The following is a 23,798-nucleotide window of genomic DNA, read 5'->3' as shown; positions in this document are numbered from 1 at the left end:
TCGAAGGGATGTGGATTGAAAGCAGATGAAATTCCGTCATGTTACATAGGGCCAAATTGTAACTATATTTAGGACAAAGTTGAACATTGTGTGATGCGGACAAGCCGGACAAGATATCTTGCAATGTGACAATCGTATTGTATTAGAAAATCCAAAAAAATGCAGTAGATCATGCAAATGGAGAGCATCGACTGGGCATAAATAAATCAACCCCATTCATCTGGCACGAACGGGGTGACTAGATCATAAATTTCTTCGTTACCCCCTCGTCCTCTTGGAGTTTTTCCGCGGTTGATCACGCGTTTAAACATCCCACCCAGACTTCGAGAGGTGTCAGAGAAGTCCGTACTGATCGGCCTCCCGTCGTCTCTCGGATAGCAAGTGTCGATATTAAGAGCGAGCCTCCGAAGGCCACTGGAGCCATCGTGAGCAGCTTTCCTGGAAACCTGGACAGCTGATTGCAAATACATCGCGAGGTTGGGAAAGTTGATGGGAAGCGTAGGATATGGAGTGGAATTCGTCGCGGGAACCACATAGTATTTTGCCATCGGTGAATCCGCCCCATCACGGAGGAGCTGCGGGAGTGGTGAAAGGGTATAGGAGTAGGGAAGTACGGTTACATCGCCATTGGTATACTTATGCGAGTTTGTGACGGATGGAGGGTACCGGCATGTCAGTCGTCAAATAGATGACTGTTCGCCATTCCGAAGCAGAGTGATGAATCTGTAGTGCCGGTCAGCTTTGGTACTCCGCTAGATAGCCGTCCTTACCTTTACAAACTGGATCACCGTTCTCAACTTGAGCTCATCTTTTGCAACAGTAAGAGCTTCTATGGTTGGCTCGACGCGAGTCCCACTCAATCGCGCCATCAGCTTCAACAGGTGACGCCAGGAGGGCGACTGGATGTGAAATGTTGGTGCCTTCCCGTATGGTAGTGTTATAATATTGGGCATGGCCTCTCCCATAGGCGACAATATCGTGGAGATTGATGGTGGTTTAAAGCCCATTGCTGCAAATTTTCAATGAGGCAAGGGGAGCAAACGACAACACATTACTTACAGACACCCATCAGCATGTCTGGTTCAACATATTGGTTGGCCGTCAGTATTGGTGCGGGTCGAGAAGCAGAATCTGTCCCCTCGTCGCCTTCCTCCTCCTCCTGAATGTCTTCGTCAACTGAATCCAATATATCTGTGTGAGATGGCAGGCTGAAGGAAATAGGTGGGCTCGTTGATCCAGTTTGGACCGACGTTGCAGGGGTGAAGAGCGAGGGAATTTGTTCACTCGATGAAGAGCGACGGCTCAAAGAACTAGTCTCGGAGTTTGCGACAGACGGCCTGCGTGGAAGTGGCTGTTTGGGTGGAGGAGGTTCCGCCACGCTCAGATTCTGCTGTGACGATGACATCGGATGTGAAGATACAGGATTTAGACCCGGCAAGGGACGAATATGATCACTCGAGTTTGATCGACAGAACTCGGCGGGTGGAGAAGATATGGTAGATGTTCCAGCGGTGCCACCGCCAGCATTCATAGATAAATCGTTCGGTTTCAGAATGGTCGAGACAGCATTGTTATACGTTAATGGTGTTGGAGTTAGGTTTTCTCGACTTGAGATGGAGGCATCAGTTACGAATTGAACTGATTCTCGACTTTCTTTGCCCGACTGATGGATAGATATTTCTTCGTCATAGGAACTCTCGGACGTGGTAGGTGTAATTATGTGCAAAAAGCTTTTGCCTTCTGGAAATCGGTTATATTTCTGGGGGCTGAGAAGGACGTTTTCCATAGAAGAAGGCGTGAAAGGCTGAGAAGATGACGAGGGTCCACCCGAAGAATCCTGATGTCCGTCGAATACGCTATCAGACACATACCTGCTGTAATTGTCGGCGAAAATACGCGATTCTTCCAACGCCTTCATCAAATCTGCTTCCTCTTGAGCGAGAATGTCATCCTCCCGCTGACGCGCCTCTGACTCAGATAGCGCTAGCGCTAGTGCGATATCTTTGTCATCGGTGGGAGATTCTTCGCCGGGCATCGGTCGGCTAGATGGCCCTGCAACAGGACCAGGAATGGACTGCGGATAGAGCGGATTGCGCTGTGAGGAAGCAGTAGTTACCATTGGTGGTTTCGGAGGAATAGGTGGTCGTGGAATGGTGTGGACAAGAGGTGCCGTAATTCCCTTTGGTTTCTGGGGTACGGGAGGTGAGGTTGAGGAGGGATGCTGCCTAGGATAGAAGTAATTGCCATAGTATGACGTGTGTGGTGGAGATGCAAGAAATGAGGTAGACGAATTGTACAGAAGTGCAGTTTGTTGTTGTTGAAAACCAGCATCACCGGAGAGAGGCCGTAAGCCAGGGGTCAAACTCGCAGGAATATTATGTCTCGGAGGAATACTAGAATTGGGCGAGGGAGGTTGGGGTTGAAATGGCAGACCTGACATTGTTGTATGGCGGGTTCGAGGCGGAGGTACTCGTCCATTGCTAGTAGGTGTCAGACTGAGGGATGCGGAGTGATGAGGAATCCACGGCGCTGCACCATCATGATACTCGTTAACGCCGCCATATTAAATAAATCAGAACTTTGCTCACATTGTTGATTATAATGCATCTCAGACCCCTTCACTCGTAAAGGTTTAGCTATTTACAGGATTCAGCAGCAGCTGCGCTGATCCGAGTATCAGCCAGCCAATTTTCCTGTGGCAGCCTAAAAGGGCCTGGGATGTCGATATTTCTGTAGAATGACTGCCACGAAGAGTATCTGGAACCAACCTGGAATGATATGCTGCTGTAGAGCGAGGGATCTGAATGCACACGGAAGAAGGATGAGTCTTGTGTGAGAGAACACGCGGAAAAGTCATTGAGCGCGCTCGAACTCAATTCACGCTTAGAACTCGCATCTTTGGACATATTGGGCGCGGGTTCCCTGTAGACGCCCAAAGTCGTCAAGCTCTCAAAGCCCCGTCCAAGCTGTGCGTTACATGCTCCTAACAGCACTTGATCTGATCAATGTCGAGTACCTGAATAATGTACCTTTTGTTGGTCCGTACTCGTGGTTACAATGTGGTATGGTGGGCGACTCCTAAACAGATAATATTGGCAGCAAGATCAATCCGGAACAAAATCCAGATATACAAGCCGAGGCGGTACTTTAACAGTCTAGCGTACAAAATGCAAGGGGACAAGTGAATGGTGCAGACATGTATGCTGGGTAAGTGCTTGTGTAGAGTCAAAGACAAAGAATATGCATAGGTGGCACGAAGTAATTGGTAACGAAACGACACGGAAACCGATGCAATGTGAAACTCAAGCCTGAGAGTGTGAAAGGGTTATGATACACGAGATGCAGTGACTTTTGCGGAAAGGCCTTGTACAGCCGAAGTCTTGAATCCAAGCCTCCGCATGACGGCTAGAAGATCAGCCCTCTGCACGGGTTTAGTGAGTGAGGCGGTAAACAAGCTGCTGTCGTTCGTGTCTGCAGCGCTGTAGGCGCTAACAGCAACTATAGGAGTGTTGGAATTCCTGCCATTGGTTGTCTTGATGTATCGAGCAGCACCCTCACCATCAACTGCAAGTTGCAACAACGTCAGAAAACAGGCACACCAGACTGAGTGCATCACGTACCGACTGGCATGTGTAAATCCATGAGAATACAATCAAATTCTACAAGAAATCAGACCATAAAACTATGACGCGGGCGCCAAGAATACTTACTGATATCACCCATGGCAACGCTCATGGCCTCTGACCCATCCGCAACCACGACGACGCGCAGCCAAGACGGATGAGAAGTGTTTCGAGTATTTTGGCGGTTATTGGGTTATCCTCAGCGAGTAGACAAGTCACCGCGCGGTCGGTGGGATCGGGACCTTTCTTCAAGTCGATCGAGTAAACCGATGAAGGAGGCGTGTCGAACTGACTGGAACTTTGTCCCGCCGACGAGGGCCAATGATCAGAGCCAGAACCCTCACCAACACTACTAGAAACGGACGCCTTGCGCAAACGGCTTGGCATCGTGTTCCTCCGCTCCACGCCATCCAGATGGTTGAGCTTAAAACGCTCCAATGCTCCAAATTCAGACGGCTTGCGCGCATGACTGCTGCTACTGCTCCCAGGTGTCGACGGAGGTATACTTGCTCGTGAAGGAGATGAAGCTATGGATGAAGTGGACGTTGACGGTGAAGGAGGACCCTGAGTAAACGACTTCTGATCTAGAGCTGTCACTACACTGGGCGGCTTCTTGAACCTCTGCGAGGTGCTCTTCCTCCTGCTATGCGAGCCTACCGGATCGGACAAGGTATGCGTCATCGGGGCCAGTTGGTCGGTCTTCAATTTGCGAATAACATCGTCATTCGCTTGTTTTAGGACCGGTAAATTCTTGAAACTGAACGACCCAAAATCGTCACTAGCAGGCGACGGAGCTGGATCGCGACTGCCCAGCAGTGGTATAGGCTGTGCTGGGGGAGGCAGGGTAAGCGACGGGCTATCCATAGGATTCGAGATAGCGATATCTTCTTCATGGAATAACTGAGGTATAGCCCCACGCGGATCGAAGTAATCGGTTGATTCAGGATCAGAAACTTGAGGAATAAATGCTGCCTCTGCAGACGTCACTTTATCCCACTCTATGCCTTCAAAGAAGGGATGACCCTTAATTTCATCCGCGCCACCAGCCCCGAGACGAGCGGATGGGTCTATACACATCAGCCGTTGCATGAGGTCACGAGCCTCATCAGAGAATTCCACCCAGTCCTCGTGCCACTCGATGTGTCCAGAAAGGATATTCTCAAAAACCTTCTCTGGGGTCTCCGCATGGAAAGGAGGGATGCCGTATAAAAATTCGTAAGTTATGACACCAAGAGCCCACTATGCGGTAGATAGATCAGCAACGTACAAACACACAAGACAATAATAAGGCACCAACCCAGTCCACTGCAGCATCATCTCCACGAAGACCAAGAATGGTTTCTGGAGCAAGGTAATCTGGCGTACCAACAAACTTCTGCTCCCCCGGGGGCGTGTGACCACCCGAATATGAACGTAAATCGGTCGTCAGTTCCGTGGCAAATGATTGCAGAGGACTTTCACCAGCCCTGCTTCGGCGCGAATGATGATTATATATAGATTCGGAACCGGATTCGCTTGCGTCATCTGTGGAAAGCTGATAAGGCGAAATTCCCTGTCGTGGCACCGGGTGTGCTCCCTGGCTAAAATACGAACCTCCACCAATCATTTCGGTTGAAAGTAAGGGTGATGAAAGAAAGCCGGAGTCAATTGAAGGTGGTCGCGAACGCGAATCGTATCTTGTGCGATGTCGCATACCCATGCCCATGGGTTCACGCGTTTGACGACCAAGAAGACCAATCCTGCTCAAACCGAAATCAGTGAGCTTCAAGTGACCGTGCTGGTCGATGAGAAGGTTATCAGGCTTCAAGTCACTGCGAAAATGATGATAAGCATACGCTCTCTGCACATTTTGTAGAACTTACCGGTGAACAACGCCACGTTGGTGGAGATACTCAAGTCCCAGTACAACTTCAGCAATGTATTGTTTCGTCCACTCTTCGGGGAGCGAGCCCAAGGACTTGATGAGAGCGGCACAATCGCCACCATTCAAATACTCCATGACCAGATACAAGTTTTCCTTGCTCTGGAAAGTAAAGTACAATTTGGCGACGAACGGCGACTCGGCCTGCTTCATAAGAATCATGCGCTCCGCCTTGACATTCGTGATCTGGTTCTTCGCAATCATATCGGCCTTTTTCAGAACTTTGATAGCGTAATAGTCTCCAGTAGCCTTCTTCTTCGCGAGGAAGACGGATCCAAAGGCGCCTTTGCTGATGGGCTTGATGATATCAAAGTCTTTGATAGAAGTCGGAGTTGATCTTGATAAAGGAGCCGCAGACGATTGACGAGGAGATAGAGGGACGCTTAGCACAGAAGGACTAAGTATGGGATTCACAGTAGAATGACGGCGATGTCCGCGTCGTGTAGCAGTGGGGGCATCTCGAGGGGATATACTGGGTGACAGGGGCGGGGTAACCAAAAGCCGCGGTTCCAGAAGGTTGCTGGCCGATCGTCGCGTTCTAACAGTAGCATTCTCTGCTAGGGTGTCGTTGAGGTCCATGTATGGAGGCTGATCGTCGGGAGATGGTGATGCCGTGATTGGGGCGGCCAAAGCAAGAGGTGAGGATATAGATGATGGCGTGGACGACCTTGTGGGCATCTTGTTGATGATTTGCCAAAGCGGAGGAGTAAACTGAGGTACAGGAGCAGAAACGGAGGCGCGACTAGCACTTGTGGTGGCGATCAACATAGGAGACGCGGAAGCCATGGGAGTAGGCTCAGACGACAGAAGCTCTTCAGATTGGTTGGTGGCTCGATCGTCGTCGACCGGTGCCTCTACGTCTTCGGGAATAGGTAGAATCAATGGATCAATTCCATCATGGTATTCGCCCTCATCTTCACTGTCGCTACTCTCACCCGCCTCAACAATCGCTAGACTCTCGGTGACTTTCTCCTCCCATTCGTGCCAGATCTTCTCGGAGTACTTGATGGTATTCTGCATCCGAACGACATTGTCAACCTTCTGCCTCATGATACGCTCCACGTCTTCAGCAAGCTGAGAGAGAGCAGCATCCTCGACAGGCGGCCGACACCATGTGCGGATCTGGGACATCTTCCGCTCCGATCCTGGCGAAAGCAAACGCTGACGCTCGATTGGCTCCTTCGACTCCTCCTCCTTCAAAGAAGGCATGGAAATCTCAGAAGCAACCAGGAGAATCTCGTCAAGCGATTCCAACAACCTGCGTTGTGCCTTCTTCATGCTCAACCTCTGCATATAATCCCGCCTGAACAACTGCAAGGGACTAGGGATGCTCGGCGAACTCGAGTGCGTGAAAACGGGGACACCTCTGTATTCGGGGGGCGAAGTCGAGGAAGGGGTCTCCATGGCAGCCATAATGTCTCGAATCGTGTTCTTGAGCTCGCCAATAGACTCGTTGCACTCGACAATCTCAGCTTCAAGCCGGTGCACTTCGACGCAGGTCTCGCTGTGCTTCTCGAAGTACCACTGCGGGATTTGACACTCGCATATCCGACACAATATGGGCTCCGTAGAAATCGGCTGCGCGAAGGGAAAGGGCGTCAGTGGCTCAAGTCCTGAGCGGTCGGCAAGCAGTTCTTTCGAAGGTTCCTCAACAATGGGTTCACCTCCAGCTTCACCGGATTCCAGGACAATGGAGGGCGAAGGGTAATCCCATCGTGGGGAACCTACTGGCCTGGCAACCCACATCGTGTGAGACGGTTGAGCATCCTCACGGTCGATCATGAGCATGCCTTTGCCTTCCATTTGTTGATAAAGAACGCCAGATATTGAAGCATCATGGTCGCCCTCTGGCTCGACTTGAAGTCCAAAGCGCACCTCTACAGTATGCGAATCGTCCTGTTGTAGTTGATAAGTGGCATCCCGAAAAACGGAACAATCTGCAGGGGCGAGAAGACGTGAAATTCTAGTTCCAGCAAGTTCCGATGGCTCCGTCCTAATAATATGTCAGAAAAGCCGAAAACCGCCAGAAACAAGTTGCTTACCCGACAACAACTCTCCACGCATAATTGACCCAAATGAAGTGGTCGCCGTCCAAACTTAGCTCCATTACGATGTTTTGATTCTGTGCAGTCTCTGCTTGCAGACGTAATCTTTCGGTCGCCAGGATGCGTGCAGACTCATTATGTTCAACGGCTTTCCGTGCCGGTTGCTCTGGCGAAACAGATGAGAATGAAAGATCTTTTGGAGCATCATCTCTGGAACGCCGTCCCTGGCTCATCGGCCTTGACAGCCGAAGTCGACTTTCATCATCGGCCGTAAGACGTAGCTCCTCCTGACGACTGCGGGCAGTGGGCGTAGGCACGGGAGGATGCTCGTCGGGTGGCTTCAGGACGAACATCAGGGGCTCGTCTTGTTCATCCTCATTATCATCGAAATTCCAGAATTGCTTTTCGGCCTCCCACCATTCGACTACACGGCTGAGACTAGCAACGGCAAGGAGGACTTGCACATACCAGTTCCGCCCATGCCAGTCTGGATGCTCATCCCACGCCTTACCAATAGTCTGTACCCGTTGAACGAGTGACTCGCAAACTTTAGGCTGGGCTGTGAGTGAGGCTGTTGACATATCGGTGACATCTGTTGCTACGCCAATGAGGTCATAAAGCGCGGTCATGATGGGATCAATAGGGTCATCCACTAGTATGCGGGAAGAACGCCGATTGATGGAGGAAGGCGGAGGAATGGCCTCGGAAAAGCTACTGTGTGTTGTGACTGGCGGAAGTGGGGATCTAGACCGGGAGGTCGAGCGAGAACTCTGGCCGGATTTAACTGGACGGATGGGAATGTGAACACTGCGTGAAAGTCTGCGGGAAGATATACACTGAGCAGGCCATGCGGTGGGAGGCACCGCATTGGACTGCTTGCGAGAGTTGACAACGTCTGCCAGCGTGGCAGACGCAACAATAGGGCTAGGAACATGATTACTGGAAGCTGGTGTGGAGGCAGCTGGTTTCTCCCATTGCGCATTGCTTTGCCTTCGTAAGGAGGGACTGAGGGAAGAGTTTGATGCTACAAGGAGACCGGGTGATGAGACCCGATGAGTCAGAGAGGGAACCTTTGTACTGCCGTCCTCTGGTAACGCACGTTGTCGACTATGACCTCTTTCTTGTTCGGGCTCATAGCCACTATCAGAATAAGTATCAGCCTGTGAAGCAGGCCGAGGATCCGAAGAGTGGTACACGAAGGCCTCACGAAGAGGCTCTGCGTCACCGTACTGAGAGTCACGGTCGAAGTCCCTGTCCCGATCCCGATAGTCACGATCGATGTCGCGTTCTTGGTCACCATCGCGAAGTCTCTCTTCAAAGAAGGCGGTGATGTTGTTTATCACACGACGCAGTTCCTTGTCACAATCTGCCTTTGCAGTCTTGAGACGACGAGTGACATGTCGCCGAACGAAAGGCATGGAGACGGTATTTGAACCTGAACCATAGGAGGTGCTACTGTTTGACTGAGAAATAGGCTGTGGTAGCACTGACTCTGGAGCGAATACCAGGGGACTTGGGGGTTGACGACGATGAATGCTGGCAAAATCAGACATATATGCCTGTCAGACAATGCCAGACCAGGGTGCTAGAAATGAGATGGACCGCTAGGAGGTTGTAAGCGATAGTCAGACTTGGAGCTATTTAAACTGACTTGGAAGAGAGATGATGATGGTAATTAAAGGTCAAGTCAACATGAGGAAGACTTGCAGGAAATCTGGTTTTGAAGGTGTGAAAAGGAGGAATGGAGGTGAAGAGAGAGGAGCAGGATGATCGTTTGAAACCAAGCTCAGCCCTGCTACAAACAGTTTAGACGGATTCAAGTAACGGTCATTCACAGCCAATCCGTTACACAAGCACTACTAATACCAATCCCACTATCAATCACACTATTATAATTTCGCTTTTTAAACGGTACTACGCCCAATCCTCGAATCGCTCTCTAGCTACGGAGCTTGTTATTTAGTCCAATATTAATATTACATTATTTTTGGTGACTGGGGGTCTTACAAGAATCTATAGGCAATCTCCGACCCCGTGAGAATTATACCCACCTACTCGGAATTACATAATTGCCGCTCCTCCTCTCCAATTCTGCCACAACATCACACAGGTCCCATGTTATCGCCCTTTCGCGCCTTTTCCCGACAGTGTTCGCACTCCAGGGCCTGCTTTTCTCCTGTATCTAGATTCTTTCATTCGCCATTACAGAATGACCAGAAGAAGTTGTCAACTATCCTCGATGAGCTCTCTGAGCCAAGCGCGTCTGCAGGTCAGTTACAATTTCAAGACTACCTACCTGCACCTTCTTATATCAATTTTGTTTAGCAAGCAACCCGAATGCACCATGGATGCAGCAAGGCGTACGCAGAAGGTTCGACCATAAACTGGTCTGTCAACGAAAATATTCGTTTCATATTTTATAGCACTCATACGGATATCAGTTTATAAGACCTCATTACTTTTCGCATGATCACCGGTTCAAAGGTCCTCCGCCATTTTCGAAACGACCTCTCATTGGTCCTGGTAAAAAACAAGCGAAGCAACAGGACGTCTTTTACCGTTTGGGTGTCGATCCTCTACAAGAGGCTTCTAATGATGTCCTCATGAGCTCTTTTGTCACCGAAATGGGAAAAATAAAGCACCGCGCTGAAACTGGTCTGACCACAAAAAGCCAGCGCAGGTTAGGCAAAGCCATCCGTCGAGCGAAGATGATGGGCGTCATACCCGTACTCAGTAGTGCAAGGCTTCCTTGGAATTAACATCAATCATTACTCCACTCTTGCCTATTTATCCGCATCTACTCTTGCTGATCTACCAGTACCTTTTCGCTCACCTGTTGCCTTAATCAATTTATGCAACCGGCACTGAGCGACAAGTCAATTTCCTTCTCGGCTGTCTTGGCGGATGCGGCCCCACAGTCTTTTGTCTGCCGCTGGAAACAAAAGACACGTGGCTGATCTTTCGCTCGCCATTTTCGCTTGCGGTGGTAGGATGGCCCGTGCCTGACGGCGGAATTTATACTCGTGCCAGACTGGTGAGGAGTTCACACTGGAATTGTACCGCGTCTATGAGTCTATACTCTGCTTTGACAACGGCTAGTTGTGCTAGCGACGTCCAAGGCGTGCGGATTACTTGTCATTATGACACTGTCTTCGTGGTTTACTGTGACAAAATGACGGAAGGCCAGCCGTAGATACCCGCACTACGTGATCAGCTGCATGCCAGATCCTCCCTATATCGCAAGCGACCTGATGAGCTCAACTGCCTGCGATAGACGAAGTGCACTCAAAGTTGGTCTTCTTGTCCCTGAACGCCACCCGGTGTCGAGGGTCTCACTGTCAGAGTGCACTTGCCATTCAGAAATAGCTCTACAATCTGAAAGTCCAAAACCTTCTAGTGGAACTTAATTTCAAATCGCCGCGATGGGTAAGACATGATGAAGTGATACACAGCCATGTGACCATTTGAAAAGCTCCTTTCTGTGGAGCTGTTCTCGACTTTGGACTCTTGGCTTCCTTAAGCTTCTTCATCACGCAGAACTCCGCGAGTTAACTGCGAGCCTGATACGCTTCTGATTGACACCCATGGGAATGCAAAAGAAGTCCGACGAAAGAATCTATAGTTCGGCCAGCAACATCGTACCCAGGTTCTGCACCACCTGGTCCCCGATGGCTTTTTCCACCGCTTCTTCCAAATGTCGCTTTGGATCTTGTTTCCCCACATGCCGCGTCTTCAGCTTTTCCGCAGATAACGTTGATTCCTCTTGCACCGATTTGTTGTACGCCTCAGACAGCGTGAGCATAGACTTCAGGGACGAGGATTGTCAGTATTAGAAAGTCGACGAATATGGGTAGCTGACCTTAATAGCCTTCTCGTTGCTCTCCTTGTGTGAACAAAAGTCCCGCAACTTCAAACCCTCTGTCCAGTTTCTCTTGTGCAGGTTCATCAACATTGATTGTTCAAGCTCCGTCTTGCGGTAATTCACGGCGATTGAATAATAGTGTCTATTCAGTCCGTGCACGAGTGCCTGAATTGACGGCTTGTTGATGAGACCAATATTGGACGTCGTCTGTCGTGGTTCACGCCCGATAATAACGGTTTGAGGGTTAATTAATCTGAATGCGTCAATGACGACCTTCCCTTTGACGGACTGAATAGGATCGATGACAACAGCAACACAGCGGTTCTGCATGCGTTCAAATGACTGCAGGAGGAGATCAATCGCGAATGCATGTCAGACGTGAGGCGGCGTACTTCTTGTGTGTTGATATCAACACTCGAAAGCCAGCATCCAAACCCTGGATGCGAGTGGTACCACCCTACCACCATCTCCGGTCTGAAAGCGCATGTACATCAGCACACCGCTAAGTCAAGGTAGATGTTCCATTCACCGTCCTGTCTGTTTCAACATGTCGAGCATCTTCGTTTGGAAGACGTGATCGACCGACTCGACAGTCACGGTGGTACCAGACTGTGGCATGGCAAAGACATCCACAACTTGTACAGTATATTCATCGACAAACTCTCCGAGCATGAGGCCCATAACCTCCATAGGAACGCCAGCTCTCCCATGTTTCAACATCTGACGAATGATAAGCACACTTCTGGCGTTCATTGTAAACGCCTCACCTTTAATAGTGCCAGAGATGATATGTGAATGACTTCTCCGCTGCACCGATCATGAGACAATACATTAATCAATGCACAAGCAGAACTCACCTATCAGGTACTGCCGAATCTGACGAAGGACCCCGCATTCCACGAAGCTGACCACCCATCATTTCTGCGAGACCTTCCATGCCTTCCATGTTCAATTAAGTGAAAGAAATGACTTGGCTACTGCTTTCGCTGACGCGTCTCGCGAGTCTATTTGGTTGTGTTTGACGACAGCCTCAGAAATTAACAAATGTAAATACTACTATGGCTCAAAGATCGGTTCTGCCCGCGTCTAAAGGACCGACAGGTTGGCTAGGTCGAGGTCGAAAGTATTAACAGTCCCACGGCCTCATGCCCACCAGCGAATTATCGCAGGCTCTGAATCCTTTCTTTGCACAACCAAGGCCTAGGTCGTCAAACACTCAAAATCAGTCCGTTCAGCTCAGCCAAGCACATGAGTCACATCACAGCGAGCTTGAGCTTGCCATCTCGGAGCCCCAGAGGCCCCCTGCGGCATCAACGACGCCCCCTCAGTAGGTAATGTCAATTTTTATTAATCAAGCTGATGGTTATCTAGGAACTCTGCCGTTCGTCCTGGCAACGCATCATCCAGTGGAGCTCACCCATTCCAAATAGTGATGAACTACTTAAACTCAGCACGGGAGTCGCAAGAAATAGAGCAAAAACGAAGACTCGCATGGGAACAAGAACAGGAGGCCAAGTACACACTACGGCAGGCAGAAATGGAGCGTCGGATGCTCGAGATGCAACAAGAGCTCGGTGCGCTCAAAGCGAAGATCGCTTTTGGGACTCCGAAAGTTCCGGCAGCTTCACCCTCAGTGCAGACACCTTCCATAACGGATCAACAGTCCACGCCAATGACCTCGCCTGCGTTGTCCCATTCTTCTACAACCATAGGGCAACATGCATCGCCCGATCCTGGACAAGCTGCATCACCTTCTGTTTTCCGTCATACGTCAATTTCATCTGACGTAGAGCCGCCTGTTGGTTCTCCTTCTGTTGGCGACACCGCAAGCCCAGCCCATGCCTCCCCCCTTCTTTCTAGGCCAGCGCGCTTCATCAACGTTGATCCCTCATCCTCCCGGCAGGGCAGCTCATCTAATCCACGCAAAAGACCGATACTTAATACCACGAGTGATGAAGATGATAGCGAGGGCTCTGAGTATTCATTAGTAGAACGACCCATAAAACGAAAAAATCATCATGACACTCGCTGTCTTACCATCCAGGTAAGCCCAGCACCAAAATCCGCATTTCAATACTAATAACTAAATTAAGCATGCTATGCGCAGCCATCTTTTGCGCGTCATGCAAATCAAGGACGACAAAATCCTTCCCGATGCTCACACTGAAGGTATTGTGCTGGGTCCCAACGATCCTGTCCGTTTCGTCTGGGACAAGACACCTAAACAATCTGTCCACAATGGACGAATGAAAGAACGTGTGCTACACGACCTCAGAGCCCATCGCCACTTGTACAAACACGTTCCCGATAAGGATTTCAACAAAAAATCTCTGGAATCCGTTTTCGACCAGGCATTTGTTACGTTCAGACAGAAGTTCAGAGCTCAACGGGATACCTCTGTCGCATTAACCCAGAAACAGCGAGAAGATGTCAAGGCAATGCGATCCAGAAGATTAAGCCGTAAGAAGACGGTGAGGTTGTTCGTTCCGCCAGTCAGAAAAATCCGATAATTGACTAAATCCACTCTAGAAACTGAGCAATCGCTCAGACGCTCGAAATAAAATTGAAATCTTCGAGCATGTCATATTTGATGGCGCGCTACAAGTGGAATGTATGTCTTCCGAGGAATCCGAAACTGAAGAGGATTCGGTCGTCGGTTCCCGTATGACTTCGCTACGTGTTCGGGGATTCCCTTGGCGCAGCACCCGATTACTGCGCTTTTTCGACATACTGGACGATTATGACAAAGTGGATAGCTTACAAAAGCCGCGGAGAGGCATCGGAAGAAGAGAACGATTTCATGGTTTACCAAAAGAAGGTCTCATTCTCCCACCTAAAGGCGTAGCCACTTGGATGATCAGCAAACGCTGGATAAGTGTGATGCAGGCGTCTCACTTGGAGGTGTTGAGTAGTTTGAAGGATGTTGTTCTGGATCCCGTCTTTGATTGGAGCCAGTTTCATACCCTTGGCGAGGAGAGCGAAGACGAGGGGAGACTCGACATGGCACGACACCATGATATGATGATTGCGCATAATGGTTTACACTTTACTCATCCCGATGATGGCACGGCTATCAGTGCTATTTCTTCTCTGCATAATGCTCTAGTACATACCCAATAGGTTCAAATATGAAGGTGATAGCTATCCTGTGTCATGTACAGAGGCTAATATATGTCAAGCGGAACATTGAAATTTTAACCATGCATCCTCGATTCATTCAACTATCGAGGATGACTATGATAGATTATGATAGGGGCTTGTACTATTCCGGGGAGTTTCTCACAGTACACGTTTCAACTTGTGGCCGCAGGCGTCCTGCTCCAACTCCACCTTCAATGATGTACCTTCCTCAACTTATGTCTATCTAATTCATTGCCCGACTCCTCTTTCAATCATTAACCGGCTCCAGGACTTACTTTGATTCAGATGCACCTCTTCACCCCCAATCACGTGTCCTTAATTGCTGCATGCTATCCTTCTTCATCTGCATTAGCTTCTTCTGGTCCTGAATATCGCCCGAATGCGCAGGAGCTCTCCAAACTCACATACTATGCAGCCAATCGCCCAGGAAAGATAAACAAGCTCGGGGGTGAACTAGAGAAACGTGTCAAGGCAGGATGTTATAAGGCTCAGTATGGAAACGTTCGAGCTAGAGCGTACGTCCTAGGAAGCCTCAATGGTTTCTTGCAGATCTTTATAATTCTCAACCAGATCCTTACTTATCACACTTTCTGTCTTGCGCGCGCTGGCGGTAGAATGTCGACGCGATATATCCTTATTATCCCCGGCTTTGGTCGCGTGCCTCAAGGTCACGCTTGATTCCCTCTCTTCTGACCTCGAAGTAGTAGCGCGAGCAGCCAGCGTGGTTAGTGCTAGACCTATCCGTTTTATTCAGGCGGAACTTACTCAGATTACAGTTTACTGCGTGGTGCACTTTTACCGACGGTCATGTCATTGAAGCGGATTCTAACTTGGCCCGAGATTATCTCGCTGTCTTACGGCGATTTGCCCAGCTATCCACCGCCGACGTCAAGTCGGTTGATCATGAGTTAAGGAACAGGCGAGTCTTCTGTTTCTCCATTTCCGGCGAGTCATTTATTGGTTTGCTCAGGACTCGTCTAGTCGGATTGGCTGCTCTTACAGGCGCTGTGAATTCAGAGGCCCTTTATTGCTCTTCCAATCATTACAAGCCCCAAGTATCGATCATATCTCGCGCATTGCTTTTCCATGTCATGAATGCGGAGTTGTCTGTTCTCGATGAGTGGTAAGTCTTCGTTCTATATATGGGTAGAACATGCGTCTTATTGTGAGTCAAGTGCGGAGGCTATCAAAAGCAACGCTACTTCGATATATCTTGCAGAATTCCGTTCTCGTCCTGTCATTGAAAGGCGTGCTGTCTCCATTCATGCACACGTAGACGGAGGAGAACGGTCCATCTTCCTCCGATGTTCTAAATACATCGTTAAGGGCACTGCAACACATGATACAGCACTCTAATGGCGCTCAAATAGGGCTCTTGATGCAGGCTACATTTGAAGGCCTAGGCGATCTTAAAGTTTGGGAGAAACTCGACCAAAGTCGATGGCTGGCTCAAAAGGCGTGTGAATGGGCCCAGTACCAGTATCGCTATGCAGTACCTACTCGATTGGTCGAACAGCTCCTTTTGATCCAGGACTCATCGATATGCACAGCCCAACATAGAGCCTTAGCTACCATGGTCCCCGCGGTCTTCACGTCCCCCGTACCTCTCGTCAATTTGTCCACATCAGATATCATCTCAAACCTTATCACATTGGTCCTACGGCGTGTATCGATCGATCCTCAGGACGCCCTCCTACCGTCGCTCGTGGAATGCATATCCTCTTTGGGCGCTCACATCTACTATTCTGATCAGATTCAAGACCTTGCTAGCGAGCTTGTCAGTCGTCTTGTAACCGTTGAGATGCAAGGTGTTACTGGTCGCGACAAAGAACCTGGTGACCGCAGGCGAAGTCAGGCTATCAGGTGTCTCCTTGCAGGTCTTCTAGGTCTCATGCGTGCTGCTGATGGTTCACAAGTGGTGTCGGATGATAAAAATACCCTCCAAAATATTCCCTCATCTTCCTTTCCACAGAATAACGACCCTTCGCAAAGACCTCCCTCTCACCATTCCCGACGGACAAGGGTATCCGGAGAAGTATGGCACGAGACCTTGAGCCTTCTCTGCGATGGCGACTTCTCGGTACGGAGCGATTATGCCCATGCTCTTGTTGATTACTTGCGCAAAGAGATTCCAAAACGTGGAGACACGACAGATGAAAATGGAGTCAGACGTTCTCGCCCTCTCATTGAGGGTAGCCCGACGCACCAAGCAAACAGCATCGGCATCCTTCTATACGGCGACTCGGCGACGCGATCGCTCCATGCTACGCATGCTTATCTTTTCATACTCGCGACAACTTCGTCTCTTGGCATTTCATTCAACTCAACTCCTTCGCCCGCCCACTCCACAACCGGTGACATCCCTTCTATTGGAGTCACAGCCCCTTCTCAGAATGAGTCAGGCCCCGTCAATGGACCTAGCACCGACCCGCATGGCTCTTCTCCTGCCCGGAGATCACCAGGGCTTCTTGCCCGGACACGTAAAAGTTCGAATGCACAGCGCTTGTTGGAGAGCGTACCTGAGAAGGTCTCTGCAGCTGCTTCAGCGTCCCTGTCAGACTATGCGCTAATCTTGTATGTACTGTCTGCTATCCACGAGGAAGTTCCGACCCGCGGCCTTCTTGCTGGTCTCCCTATGCTCATGGCGCTCCATGGAACCACCGAAATTGAAGACGGGATGAATGAGGCTTCTAAGCAACGAGTGAAGGTGATACAAGAGTTGCTGGCTCGCGTTTGGCTTGTGCTCGGACGCGTCTGGGAATGCACGGAACTGGTGGACCTCGCTGAAAAGGTCAGTCAGTCTAAATTATATTCTTTCCTCTGCTCGGAGAGATTATTGATCAACGAAACCAGGCTTTGTCAACAATGGAGGCGGCACCAACCCTACCTTCTCTCCCAGAGTTCATTCCTGGGGTCCTACGACCAGCACAGACAGAAGTTAGGTTCCCCCCTATAGAGGCAGAAGGAGCAGTGGGGCCATGGTCAAACGTCAATGCCGAGGAGGCACTGGCGATATTAGTGTCTTCAAAGTCTGTTCAAGAAGCAACAGGACTTGACCGTCAAGGGCTCCTTCGCCGTTGTTCGGCAAAATGGTCGGTAGACATGGCTCTCAGAGACGGTAAGGCGAGCTGTTTATTGTGGATTACCTTACTTATCTGAAACCCTAGCAGCGGATAGACCGAGCAACCACAGGATGATGGAAGGTGGTTCACCGTTGTTGAAGCTATCACCTGCTCTTATGGCTATCGAGAACCTCTCGCTACAAAGTCTAACACGGTCGGTCCGTGGGGTAGGTGTGACTGATTTACGCGATGCGCTTGAAGGACGTGCAGGAGCATCCAACCCAGCTCTTGTCAGGCGACCTTCTGTATCTACCCTTGAATGCTCGCCTTCTGTGGATCTTCGCTCCAGCCCACTTGGGTTAACGCGAAGTCGGTCTAGACCCAAGAAGCGTGCTGTCACAAGTAGTGCGGGTGAAGTAAGGGACGTTTTGAATAGGTTGGGAATTGGCAAACAGAACGGAAGCAGCTTGTTGAAGGCTTCCTTCCAGTGAGTTGTCCAAACCATATTTCCATGTACGTGCCTTTAATCTGATCATGTGCTGCGCCAGATCACCTGCTTGATCTTCTATGCTATCAGTATGAGGCACCACCATTCCTTTCTCGTTAGTTTCCGGTTGCATTTTCTTCTGATTCGTCTGTCCATCATGATCTATCACATCATATTTCATCACATGTTACTATCCATCGGATCCCGCAAAAATGGACTTTCCACGGCAAACAATTAGGATCATTCGATGTTATCTCTTACCAATTCGTCTACTTTGAGCAATGGACACTATTCGGCGTCGAGCCTCTTCTTCTTTCTCTGCCCAGTAGGCTATCTCCTTCTGAGATTTGGGGTGCGTGCTCAAATGGGTCCCTTTCTGGACAAGAAAATGTCCTCAGAAAAGAACTTTGAATGGGCTGGGAAACAACCTACATTTAGTCCCTGCAAAAGAACCTCATACATTGCCGACTGTTTGGTAGCTTTAGCAACGTCGTCGTTGATGTTCTCCGTGTGGCGAGCGATCAATTTCGTGAGCTCCTGTCGAAGACGAAGGAGGCTGTGCAAGCACTGTGAGCGCGATTGGAGAGAATGGAAAACTGAGTGGTCACTTGGAAAAAATTATGGTCTCTTCTTCCTGATCAGTCAGAATGATGAAGGAATTAAACATCACAACGTATCTGTTGCAAATCTGCGTTATGTAAGGTTAGCCTGGCAGATGACCGCATCAGGGAAACCTACATTTGCAACAGACACATCCGTCGTTGACACAGCTCTGTTGAAGTAGCTAGTTGTTCCTCCTTCCGCAAGCTTCCTCAAAGAATCACAATGTTCCGACATAATTTTCTGGAACGCGGGCCACAGCTGCAACCGCATGGTAAACAAAAAGTTTTCCAGGGGCGAGCAGTCCCTCTTCTGCACTTCAGTAATTACAGCCTCCGCGAGTCGGATCATCGTGAGTAGTGGCACGGCCTGCGGCATGGGTTCAAGAATGGTGGTCACGAAAGTCTGGGTATTATTGGTTCCTCGGAAATACGAAGGGGTCATAAAATGCCATACCTTGCAATATTCTAGAACGGGATCTAGGATTTGTTTCCAAATGGCATCTAACGGCGCACGCTCAGCCTTGTCCATAAGGCCGGGTCGTGCTGTCACATCACGAGTTCCGTGCCCGTTACCGCCGAAGGGTCTTGAGACGTGCGTACCAGTTTCAGAACCAGCATTGGACCTCCTATCGTCAAAGCCAATATCAGGCGACAAAAGCGTGGCAGTGGGTGAAAATAGGGCGCTGTTAGTTTCCATCGCAAGAGGGGGCGCAATGGACTCAGAACGGAAGAAAACGGCGATGAACGCATATTCTGCGGTGGCATTATCCATCAACACCAGAAAAAGGGATCTGAGAATGGCTTCGATAGGTTCTTCCTACGTAGGTTGCCTCAAAATAGGTATGATATCAAAGTGCGACGGCATGGGACTCACGTGAGTCTTGTCATCTGCCATATAGGCGAGAATGACGCTGGGTCCATCTATCTTTGCGTATGCAAGACGATCTTGATCTAGGTATGGTCCACCATTGTCTCCGTTTCCTGAGATAATGGGCTCAGGTTTCTCGGGGGTCCTTGCCTGACGCTCCGGTTAGTGACTGCACCCAGACATAAATAACATAAACACCTTGATCCATCCTAGGCTGCGTACATAGCGACGAAACCCAGTCTCATAGTATGTACGGGCTGTACCAGTGTAAGCCTTTTGAAACTCGCCGGCAACGTTCGGCGCCTGCCGTTGGAGGAATGCATATAGTGCTCTGTACTTCACAAAGATGGAAGTCTGCATAACTTGCATGTTCGTCGTGACACTTGTTCGTATTGGCTGTAGCAATGCGAGAAAGAAAGCTCGTAATTTCGTAGCTGCCTTGATTAAGTATTGGACAAACATGAAACAAACGGACAGCAATAAATTCACGCACTACTATTCGAAGCCCCTCTGCAACGTCTCCAAGATCCCTGGCAGCTTTGACACGAGAACGAACTTTCAGAAGATCCAACCGTCGTTCAAAGTTAGTAATGGTCGCTATCCAAGGCTCCCCGACATCTGTGTCTAAGATAATAATTGCAAGTGACGGAGGTATAGCGAGATCTGACAGAAGACTTGAAAGCGGTTTCTCTATTCTCTGCAGTCACGGCATTAGATCACCATGCTGACCATTTCGGTTATGAACCTACGCGTCGACTCTTCAGCCTGTTGTCGATGTCTTTGCTCCTTTCCTGTAGCTCTGATATCTGACCGGATACAGAAGAAAGGTCCTTTTGAAATGTAGACAGAAATGATTCCAGAGAATCCAGAAGATTTACGCTCGTCTGAAGTGTGAACAACTTAGAGAGCGAGTGGCGTTCTAGTAGGCAACATGCGTACCTCGACTTGTTCATGTAGGTCGACAAAATCCTTCGCTTGACCATGGTCTGCATTCACTCATCAATCCGCTTCCAGCGGCCATCATAAGCCACAACTTGAAGTACTCACAGAACAGACTCTGTTGTCCAACCTCACACGCAGACTTGGTGTCTCGAGTCATGATATTTGCTTCACCTGAAGCAAATAAGTCATGGAACGGAGTGTCTGCAGGAACCTACCATTCATCCTGTGGAGAAAGCTGTTTCAAACTTAGAGCGATTAACTAGTACTTGACTCAACTTTTGAAGTAGTAGTACTAGAAGCGCTCATTGCACTGCCACAAGTAGTACACCTTCCCAGGCACATCGTTTGCTTATAAGTTAGTAGGGCCTGGCTGGCATAACGATCATCTTCCTTCAATTTGGTCTGCCTACAGGAGCGACACTGTATCAGTACGTGGACCCAACAACAACTAAGAGATGAATGAATCACTTTCGAAGTAGAATTCCTCTCTTGCTGAAAAACGCCGGTCGCACATTCTGAGCTTCTTTCCCTGGTGAGACATTCTCAGTCGTTGTGCATCCGTGAGCTGCTATTTCGCTTTACTCATCGATGTTGATGTCACCGTTGTCCTAGATTTGTTATGTACTGACTAACTTATATCGTCTTGCAGGTATATAAGGCACTTCACCAGAAGTACATATCATCGGAGCTTCAGTACATCATTAAACTCGGTGGTCAGCGACTGCCCCATGTGCTCAATACGAATCTTGTCAATCAGTGTCAATCACACTCCAAGCGCCTGCAACTCCTGAAGGAGTGCATGGTTTAAGTCTGTCATTACTTCTGTGGAAACATTATCTGTACCAGACCAATACTATGACGGAAGACTATCCCTCGCCAATGGGCATCTCTGCCTCTACGACAGAGATGAAGATTCAGCCAAGACCTTTCCGATACTACCAAAGTCCTCACATCAAACAATTGAGCGATATTTATCTCCGCAATCGCTGTGTTTAGTTCCAAACACAGACAGCATCGATGTACTCGTGGGCCTTCTTTGAACCAAACAGTCCGGGGAAGCTCAAGGATTTTGGGAGGCGTATCGCTCTCTGGTACTCCCTGCGGTTTGATGCTTTACATGCAACCGGACCATGTGATGGTTGCAGACATGGGACTGGCAACATCCAACAACGTCCATTGTGAGTCTTTGATCATAAATCGTTGCCAATGGCCTGACAGCTGACACTCAGTTTAGAGCGTCCTCAGTGTCACATTCAACTCAGTGCTTGATGACTCGATCGATCTTTGTTTCCTCGGACATGATAGATTATTGATTGCCAGCTACAGCTTAATGATCTACTCAATCGAGGATATGTCCCAAGCACCACAATTACCGACATGTTTCTTGTTGCCTATACCACCAACGATGAAGATAAAGTGCATCCTTCCGATGGACGACGTTGAACATAGCTCACAACCACAGATACAGACCCAACAAGCAATGTGGACGTTAGACCCTCACCATCGACTCTCACATTTTATCCGCACCTCGTCTTCATTATTTCCACCAGGTTTTTGACGTCTTTAAAGGAATGGTTCCCGCGATACCATGGAAATATTGGGGCCCTCTAAATGCTCGTGTTTACTTGGCGTTAGCGGAAATCGAGTTTTGTGTCGTGCAGCGGATAATGTCCCGGGGTACAGGTTACATATGCTGGACTTCAATCTATTAACTGTCAAGTGGTCTAGGACGAGTGGTAGCCATCTACAATCAAAATCAGTGAGTGGGGGGAGGACGTAACAATGTCCCTGCCTTACGTCGAGGTCGTGTTGGACAGAAGTTTCGGTTCCTGACGAGATATGGGTTGGTAAGGGCGGAGTTAGTTTATTTGCTTAAGATGACTCGAGAAGTCGTAGGTTCATCCCCCTGTAAAGAAGGCCTTACATACTGATCTTTTGAATTTAGAATGGTACAGATCAGCTTGAGCTCGAGGTCATCGAGATTTAGAGCAGAGTTGGTTAGTCATGAAGATCATCGGACTTGTTTAGACTTGTACCATATATTGGACAAATGCAATTGTGTCTATCGTAACCATTTGCGTTTAGGTTCCAACCGGTCCGAGTCACGTTTGGTACACTAGGCAGGTTTCGAATGATCTGCGATCATTATACCAGGTCTGTCATTATATATTTTGGGTTTGTGCCAGTCTGCACTTCCCTCTTTTAAGTCATAGTTTGGGCGCGATGGCCATAAGCTTTAGGACTGCCCGAAGGTTCTCGATGGGTCGCTTTCTACTCCAGACACAACTGGACATCAATTTTGACCCATTTATTTTTTAGGATTGATTGGGACGCTCTCTCTCGTATGCCTTGCACTCTCCCTCTTTCTCTGGGGAGCCGGATACTCCAAGTCGAACAACATCGGTGCTGTGATCGTCATCTCGACAGCCGCATTCATCGGCTCGATATGGACGTAAGCCCATTCTGTTGTTAGTCTTTACACACCAGAGCTCATCCAAACCATGCAGAATATTTACGAAGGTGGTACATAAACCGCAGCTCGTTTCAGTAGAGGCCACATGGTCGTTTGCCCTGTTACCTTTCGAAATATGTAGGACATTTTATACGGGACGAGACCAAGCATTTATTCTTTCACATAGTACTAGGTCTTTTCTCCATCAACCTCGATATCGCAAACGTGCCTGCTGCACATGCCGCCTACCTGTGCCTCGCAACAGTTATATGGCTCAACGCAGCTCTGGGTATGTCGATGTCCTTTGATTGCGGGGGGCCGTGCGCTCAGTGTAACAATAGTTTTCATATACGCGGCAACCATCATTCTCCTTGCCTTCTTTACTCAGGTTTTGCACGATCAGGATGTTTGGTCCCGCGACATTGATTCGAGTCCGTCTCCGTTCCCACTGCATATCATTGTCGCATACGCCTTTTCGTCTCTAACTCGACCCTTTTCCTTGGTTACCCGTCAAAACAGGCCGACGTCTCCTGTATCGAAGGAGCACTGTTTCCCTGGCTGTACTTGCTCCCGTAAACTTCCCAACTCGTCTCTTGCAGACCTGCGGACTCTCGGACCAACCTTGGAGAACGTTACCGGCGATGTATCAAGGAGTCCGCACCCCCTTATCAACATTCGTGTCCCGACAGCGATGGAAAGACCGAAGCCAATTGCCATCACACTTCGGTCACGATAAAGCTTGTCAGACTCTTACTAGATGCGTAAATATATCTGCCGAATGCACTTAGATTCA

At 49.1% G+C, this 23,798-nt stretch overlaps 8 protein-coding genes across 8 annotated transcripts; 4 read left to right on the top strand and 4 right to left on the bottom strand.

Annotated features, from left to right (window-relative positions):
• Nucleotides 1-11: 11 nt before the first annotated feature.
• On the bottom strand, nucleotides 12-2,958 carry DFJ58DRAFT_811214 (uncharacterized protein). Its single transcript, XM_041391468.1, has 5 exons — nucleotides 2,589-2,958; nucleotides 1,060-2,529; nucleotides 771-1,009; nucleotides 667-723; nucleotides 12-635 (listed from the first exon to the last, which is right to left on the bottom strand). Exons 1-5 carry the CDS (start codon nucleotides 2,605-2,607, stop codon nucleotides 207-209), a joined length of 2,214 nt encoding a protein of 737 aa, XP_041238927.1. The 5' UTR covers nucleotides 2,608-2,958; the 3' UTR covers nucleotides 12-206.
• A 60-nt stretch (nucleotides 2,959-3,018) lies between these two features.
• Nucleotides 3,019-9,454, bottom strand: DFJ58DRAFT_811211 (RIM15, signal transduction response regulator). The gene is made up of 8 exons (XM_041391467.1): nucleotides 9,241-9,454; nucleotides 7,587-9,193; nucleotides 5,486-7,537; nucleotides 4,921-5,434; nucleotides 3,779-4,862; nucleotides 3,711-3,740; nucleotides 3,621-3,659; nucleotides 3,019-3,564 (listed from the first exon to the last, which is right to left on the bottom strand). Exons 2-8 carry the CDS (start codon nucleotides 9,140-9,142, stop codon nucleotides 3,326-3,328), a joined length of 5,514 nt encoding a protein of 1,837 aa, XP_041238926.1. The 5' UTR covers nucleotides 9,143-9,193; nucleotides 9,241-9,454; the 3' UTR covers nucleotides 3,019-3,325.
• A 216-nt stretch (nucleotides 9,455-9,670) lies between these two features.
• DFJ58DRAFT_811207 (uncharacterized protein) lies at nucleotides 9,671-10,805 on the top strand. The gene is made up of 3 exons (XM_041391466.1): nucleotides 9,671-9,858; nucleotides 9,915-9,976; nucleotides 10,031-10,805. Exons 1-3 carry the CDS (start codon nucleotides 9,705-9,707, stop codon nucleotides 10,346-10,348), a joined length of 534 nt encoding a protein of 177 aa, XP_041238925.1. The 5' UTR covers nucleotides 9,671-9,704; the 3' UTR covers nucleotides 10,349-10,805.
• A 33-nt stretch (nucleotides 10,806-10,838) lies between these two features.
• On the bottom strand, nucleotides 10,839-12,474 carry DFJ58DRAFT_811204 (Mov34-domain-containing protein). The gene is made up of 6 exons (XM_041391465.1): nucleotides 12,309-12,474; nucleotides 12,219-12,258; nucleotides 11,981-12,171; nucleotides 11,844-11,925; nucleotides 11,449-11,793; nucleotides 10,839-11,394 (listed from the first exon to the last, which is right to left on the bottom strand). The coding sequence occupies exons 1-6, from the start codon at nucleotides 12,395-12,397 to the stop codon at nucleotides 11,206-11,208; spliced, it is 936 nt and encodes a 311-aa protein (XP_041238924.1). The 5' UTR covers nucleotides 12,398-12,474; the 3' UTR covers nucleotides 10,839-11,205.
• Nucleotides 12,475-12,535: 61 nt separating this feature from the next.
• Nucleotides 12,536-14,649, top strand: DFJ58DRAFT_811201 (uncharacterized protein). Its single transcript, XM_041391464.1, has 4 exons — nucleotides 12,536-12,778; nucleotides 12,823-13,495; nucleotides 13,545-13,922; nucleotides 13,981-14,649. The coding sequence occupies exons 1-4, from the start codon at nucleotides 12,597-12,599 to the stop codon at nucleotides 14,569-14,571; spliced, it is 1,824 nt and encodes a 607-aa protein (XP_041238923.1). The 5' UTR covers nucleotides 12,536-12,596; the 3' UTR covers nucleotides 14,572-14,649.
• Nucleotides 14,650-14,769: 120 nt separating this feature from the next.
• On the top strand, nucleotides 14,770-18,145 carry DFJ58DRAFT_858586 (uncharacterized protein; the record flags this gene model as incomplete). The annotated part of the gene is made up of 8 exons (XM_041393972.1): nucleotides 14,770-15,107; nucleotides 15,163-15,316; nucleotides 15,369-15,511; nucleotides 15,563-15,715; nucleotides 15,768-15,846; nucleotides 15,869-17,383; nucleotides 17,446-17,710; nucleotides 17,763-18,145. Exons 1-8 carry the CDS (start codon nucleotides 14,878-14,880, stop codon nucleotides 18,143-18,145), a joined length of 2,922 nt encoding a protein of 973 aa, XP_041238922.1. The 5' UTR covers nucleotides 14,770-14,877.
• Nucleotides 18,146-18,391: 246 nt separating this feature from the next.
• DFJ58DRAFT_733040 (Vps52-domain-containing protein) lies at nucleotides 18,392-20,710 on the bottom strand (the record flags this gene model as incomplete). Its single annotated transcript, XM_041386233.1, has 10 exons — nucleotides 18,392-18,517; nucleotides 18,574-18,697; nucleotides 18,750-18,829; nucleotides 18,880-19,560; nucleotides 19,618-19,761; nucleotides 19,810-20,049; nucleotides 20,105-20,308; nucleotides 20,361-20,495; nucleotides 20,551-20,597; nucleotides 20,659-20,710. The coding sequence occupies 10 exons, from the start codon at nucleotides 20,708-20,710 to the stop codon at nucleotides 18,392-18,394; spliced, it is 1,833 nt and encodes a 610-aa protein (XP_041238921.1).
• Nucleotides 20,711-22,416: 1,706 nt separating this feature from the next.
• On the top strand, nucleotides 22,417-23,750 carry DFJ58DRAFT_858562 (uncharacterized protein). The gene is made up of 5 exons (XM_041393971.1): nucleotides 22,417-22,816; nucleotides 22,873-23,005; nucleotides 23,061-23,143; nucleotides 23,199-23,294; nucleotides 23,347-23,750. The coding sequence occupies exons 1-5, from the start codon at nucleotides 22,777-22,779 to the stop codon at nucleotides 23,739-23,741; spliced, it is 747 nt and encodes a 248-aa protein (XP_041238920.1). The 5' UTR covers nucleotides 22,417-22,776; the 3' UTR covers nucleotides 23,742-23,750.
• The last annotated feature ends 48 nt before the right edge of the window (nucleotides 23,751-23,798 follow it).

This window comes from Suillus subalutaceus (genome assembly GCF_016647625.1).
Source record: "Suillus subalutaceus strain FC151 chromosome Unknown DFJ58scaffold_138, whole genome shotgun sequence".
NCBI lineage: Eukaryota > Fungi > Basidiomycota > Agaricomycetes > Boletales > Suillaceae > Suillus > Suillus subalutaceus.
This window is presented reverse-complemented; position numbering and strand designations above follow the sequence as displayed.

Coding starts and splice junctions, on each gene's coding strand:
- DFJ58DRAFT_811214 (XM_041391468.1), bottom strand. Junction 724..770: donor CGGTGATCCAGTTTGTAAAG/GTAAGGACGGCT, acceptor CCGGCACTACAG/ATTCATCACTCTGCTTCGGA. Junction 636..666: donor ATTTGACGACTGACATGCCG/GTACCCTCCATC, acceptor AACTCGCATAAG/TATACCAATGGCGATGTAAC.
- DFJ58DRAFT_811211 (XM_041391467.1), bottom strand. CDS start 9,142: ATGTCTGATTTTGCCAGCATTCATCGTCGTCAACCCCCAAGTCCCCTG. Junction 5,435..5,485: donor CAACGTGGCGTTGTTCACCG/GTAAGTTCTACA, acceptor TCATTTTCGCAG/TGACTTGAAGCCTGATAACC. Junction 4,863..4,920: donor ATGATGCTGCAGTGGACTGG/GTTGGTGCCTTA, acceptor TCTACCGCATAG/TGGGCTCTTGGTGTCATAAC.
- DFJ58DRAFT_811207 (XM_041391466.1), top strand. CDS start 9,705: ATGTTATCGCCCTTTCGCGCCTTTTCCCGACAGTGTTCGCACTCCAGG. Junction 9,859..9,914: donor TGAGCCAAGCGCGTCTGCAG/GTCAGTTACAAT, acceptor AATTTTGTTTAG/CAAGCAACCCGAATGCACCA. Junction 9,977..10,030: donor GAAGGTTCGACCATAAACTG/GTCTGTCAACGA, acceptor TACGGATATCAG/TTTATAAGACCTCATTACTT.
- DFJ58DRAFT_811204 (XM_041391465.1), bottom strand. CDS start 12,397: ATGGAAGGCATGGAAGGTCTCGCAGAAATGATGGGTGGTCAGCTTCGT. Junction 11,794..11,843: donor TTGATATCAACACACAAGAA/GTACGCCGCCTC, acceptor CTCCTCCTGCAG/TCATTTGAACGCATGCAGAA. Junction 11,395..11,448: donor GCAACGAGAAGGCTATTAAG/GTCAGCTACCCA, acceptor TCGTCCCTGAAG/TCTATGCTCACGCTGTCTGA.
- DFJ58DRAFT_811201 (XM_041391464.1), top strand. CDS start 12,597: ATGCCCACCAGCGAATTATCGCAGGCTCTGAATCCTTTCTTTGCACAA. Junction 13,496..13,544: donor CTCGCTGTCTTACCATCCAG/GTAAGCCCAGCA, acceptor AACTAAATTAAG/CATGCTATGCGCAGCCATCT. Junction 13,923..13,980: donor GATTAAGCCGTAAGAAGACG/GTGAGGTTGTTC, acceptor AATCCACTCTAG/AAACTGAGCAATCGCTCAGA.
- DFJ58DRAFT_858562 (XM_041393971.1), top strand. CDS start 22,777: ATGGCCATAAGCTTTAGGACTGCCCGAAGGTTCTCGATGG. Junction 23,144..23,198: donor CCTGTTACCTTTCGAAATAT/GTAGGACATTTT, acceptor ACATAGTACTAG/GTCTTTTCTCCATCAACCTC. Junction 23,295..23,346: donor ATGGCTCAACGCAGCTCTGG/GTATGTCGATGT, acceptor GTGTAACAATAG/TTTTCATATACGCGGCAACC.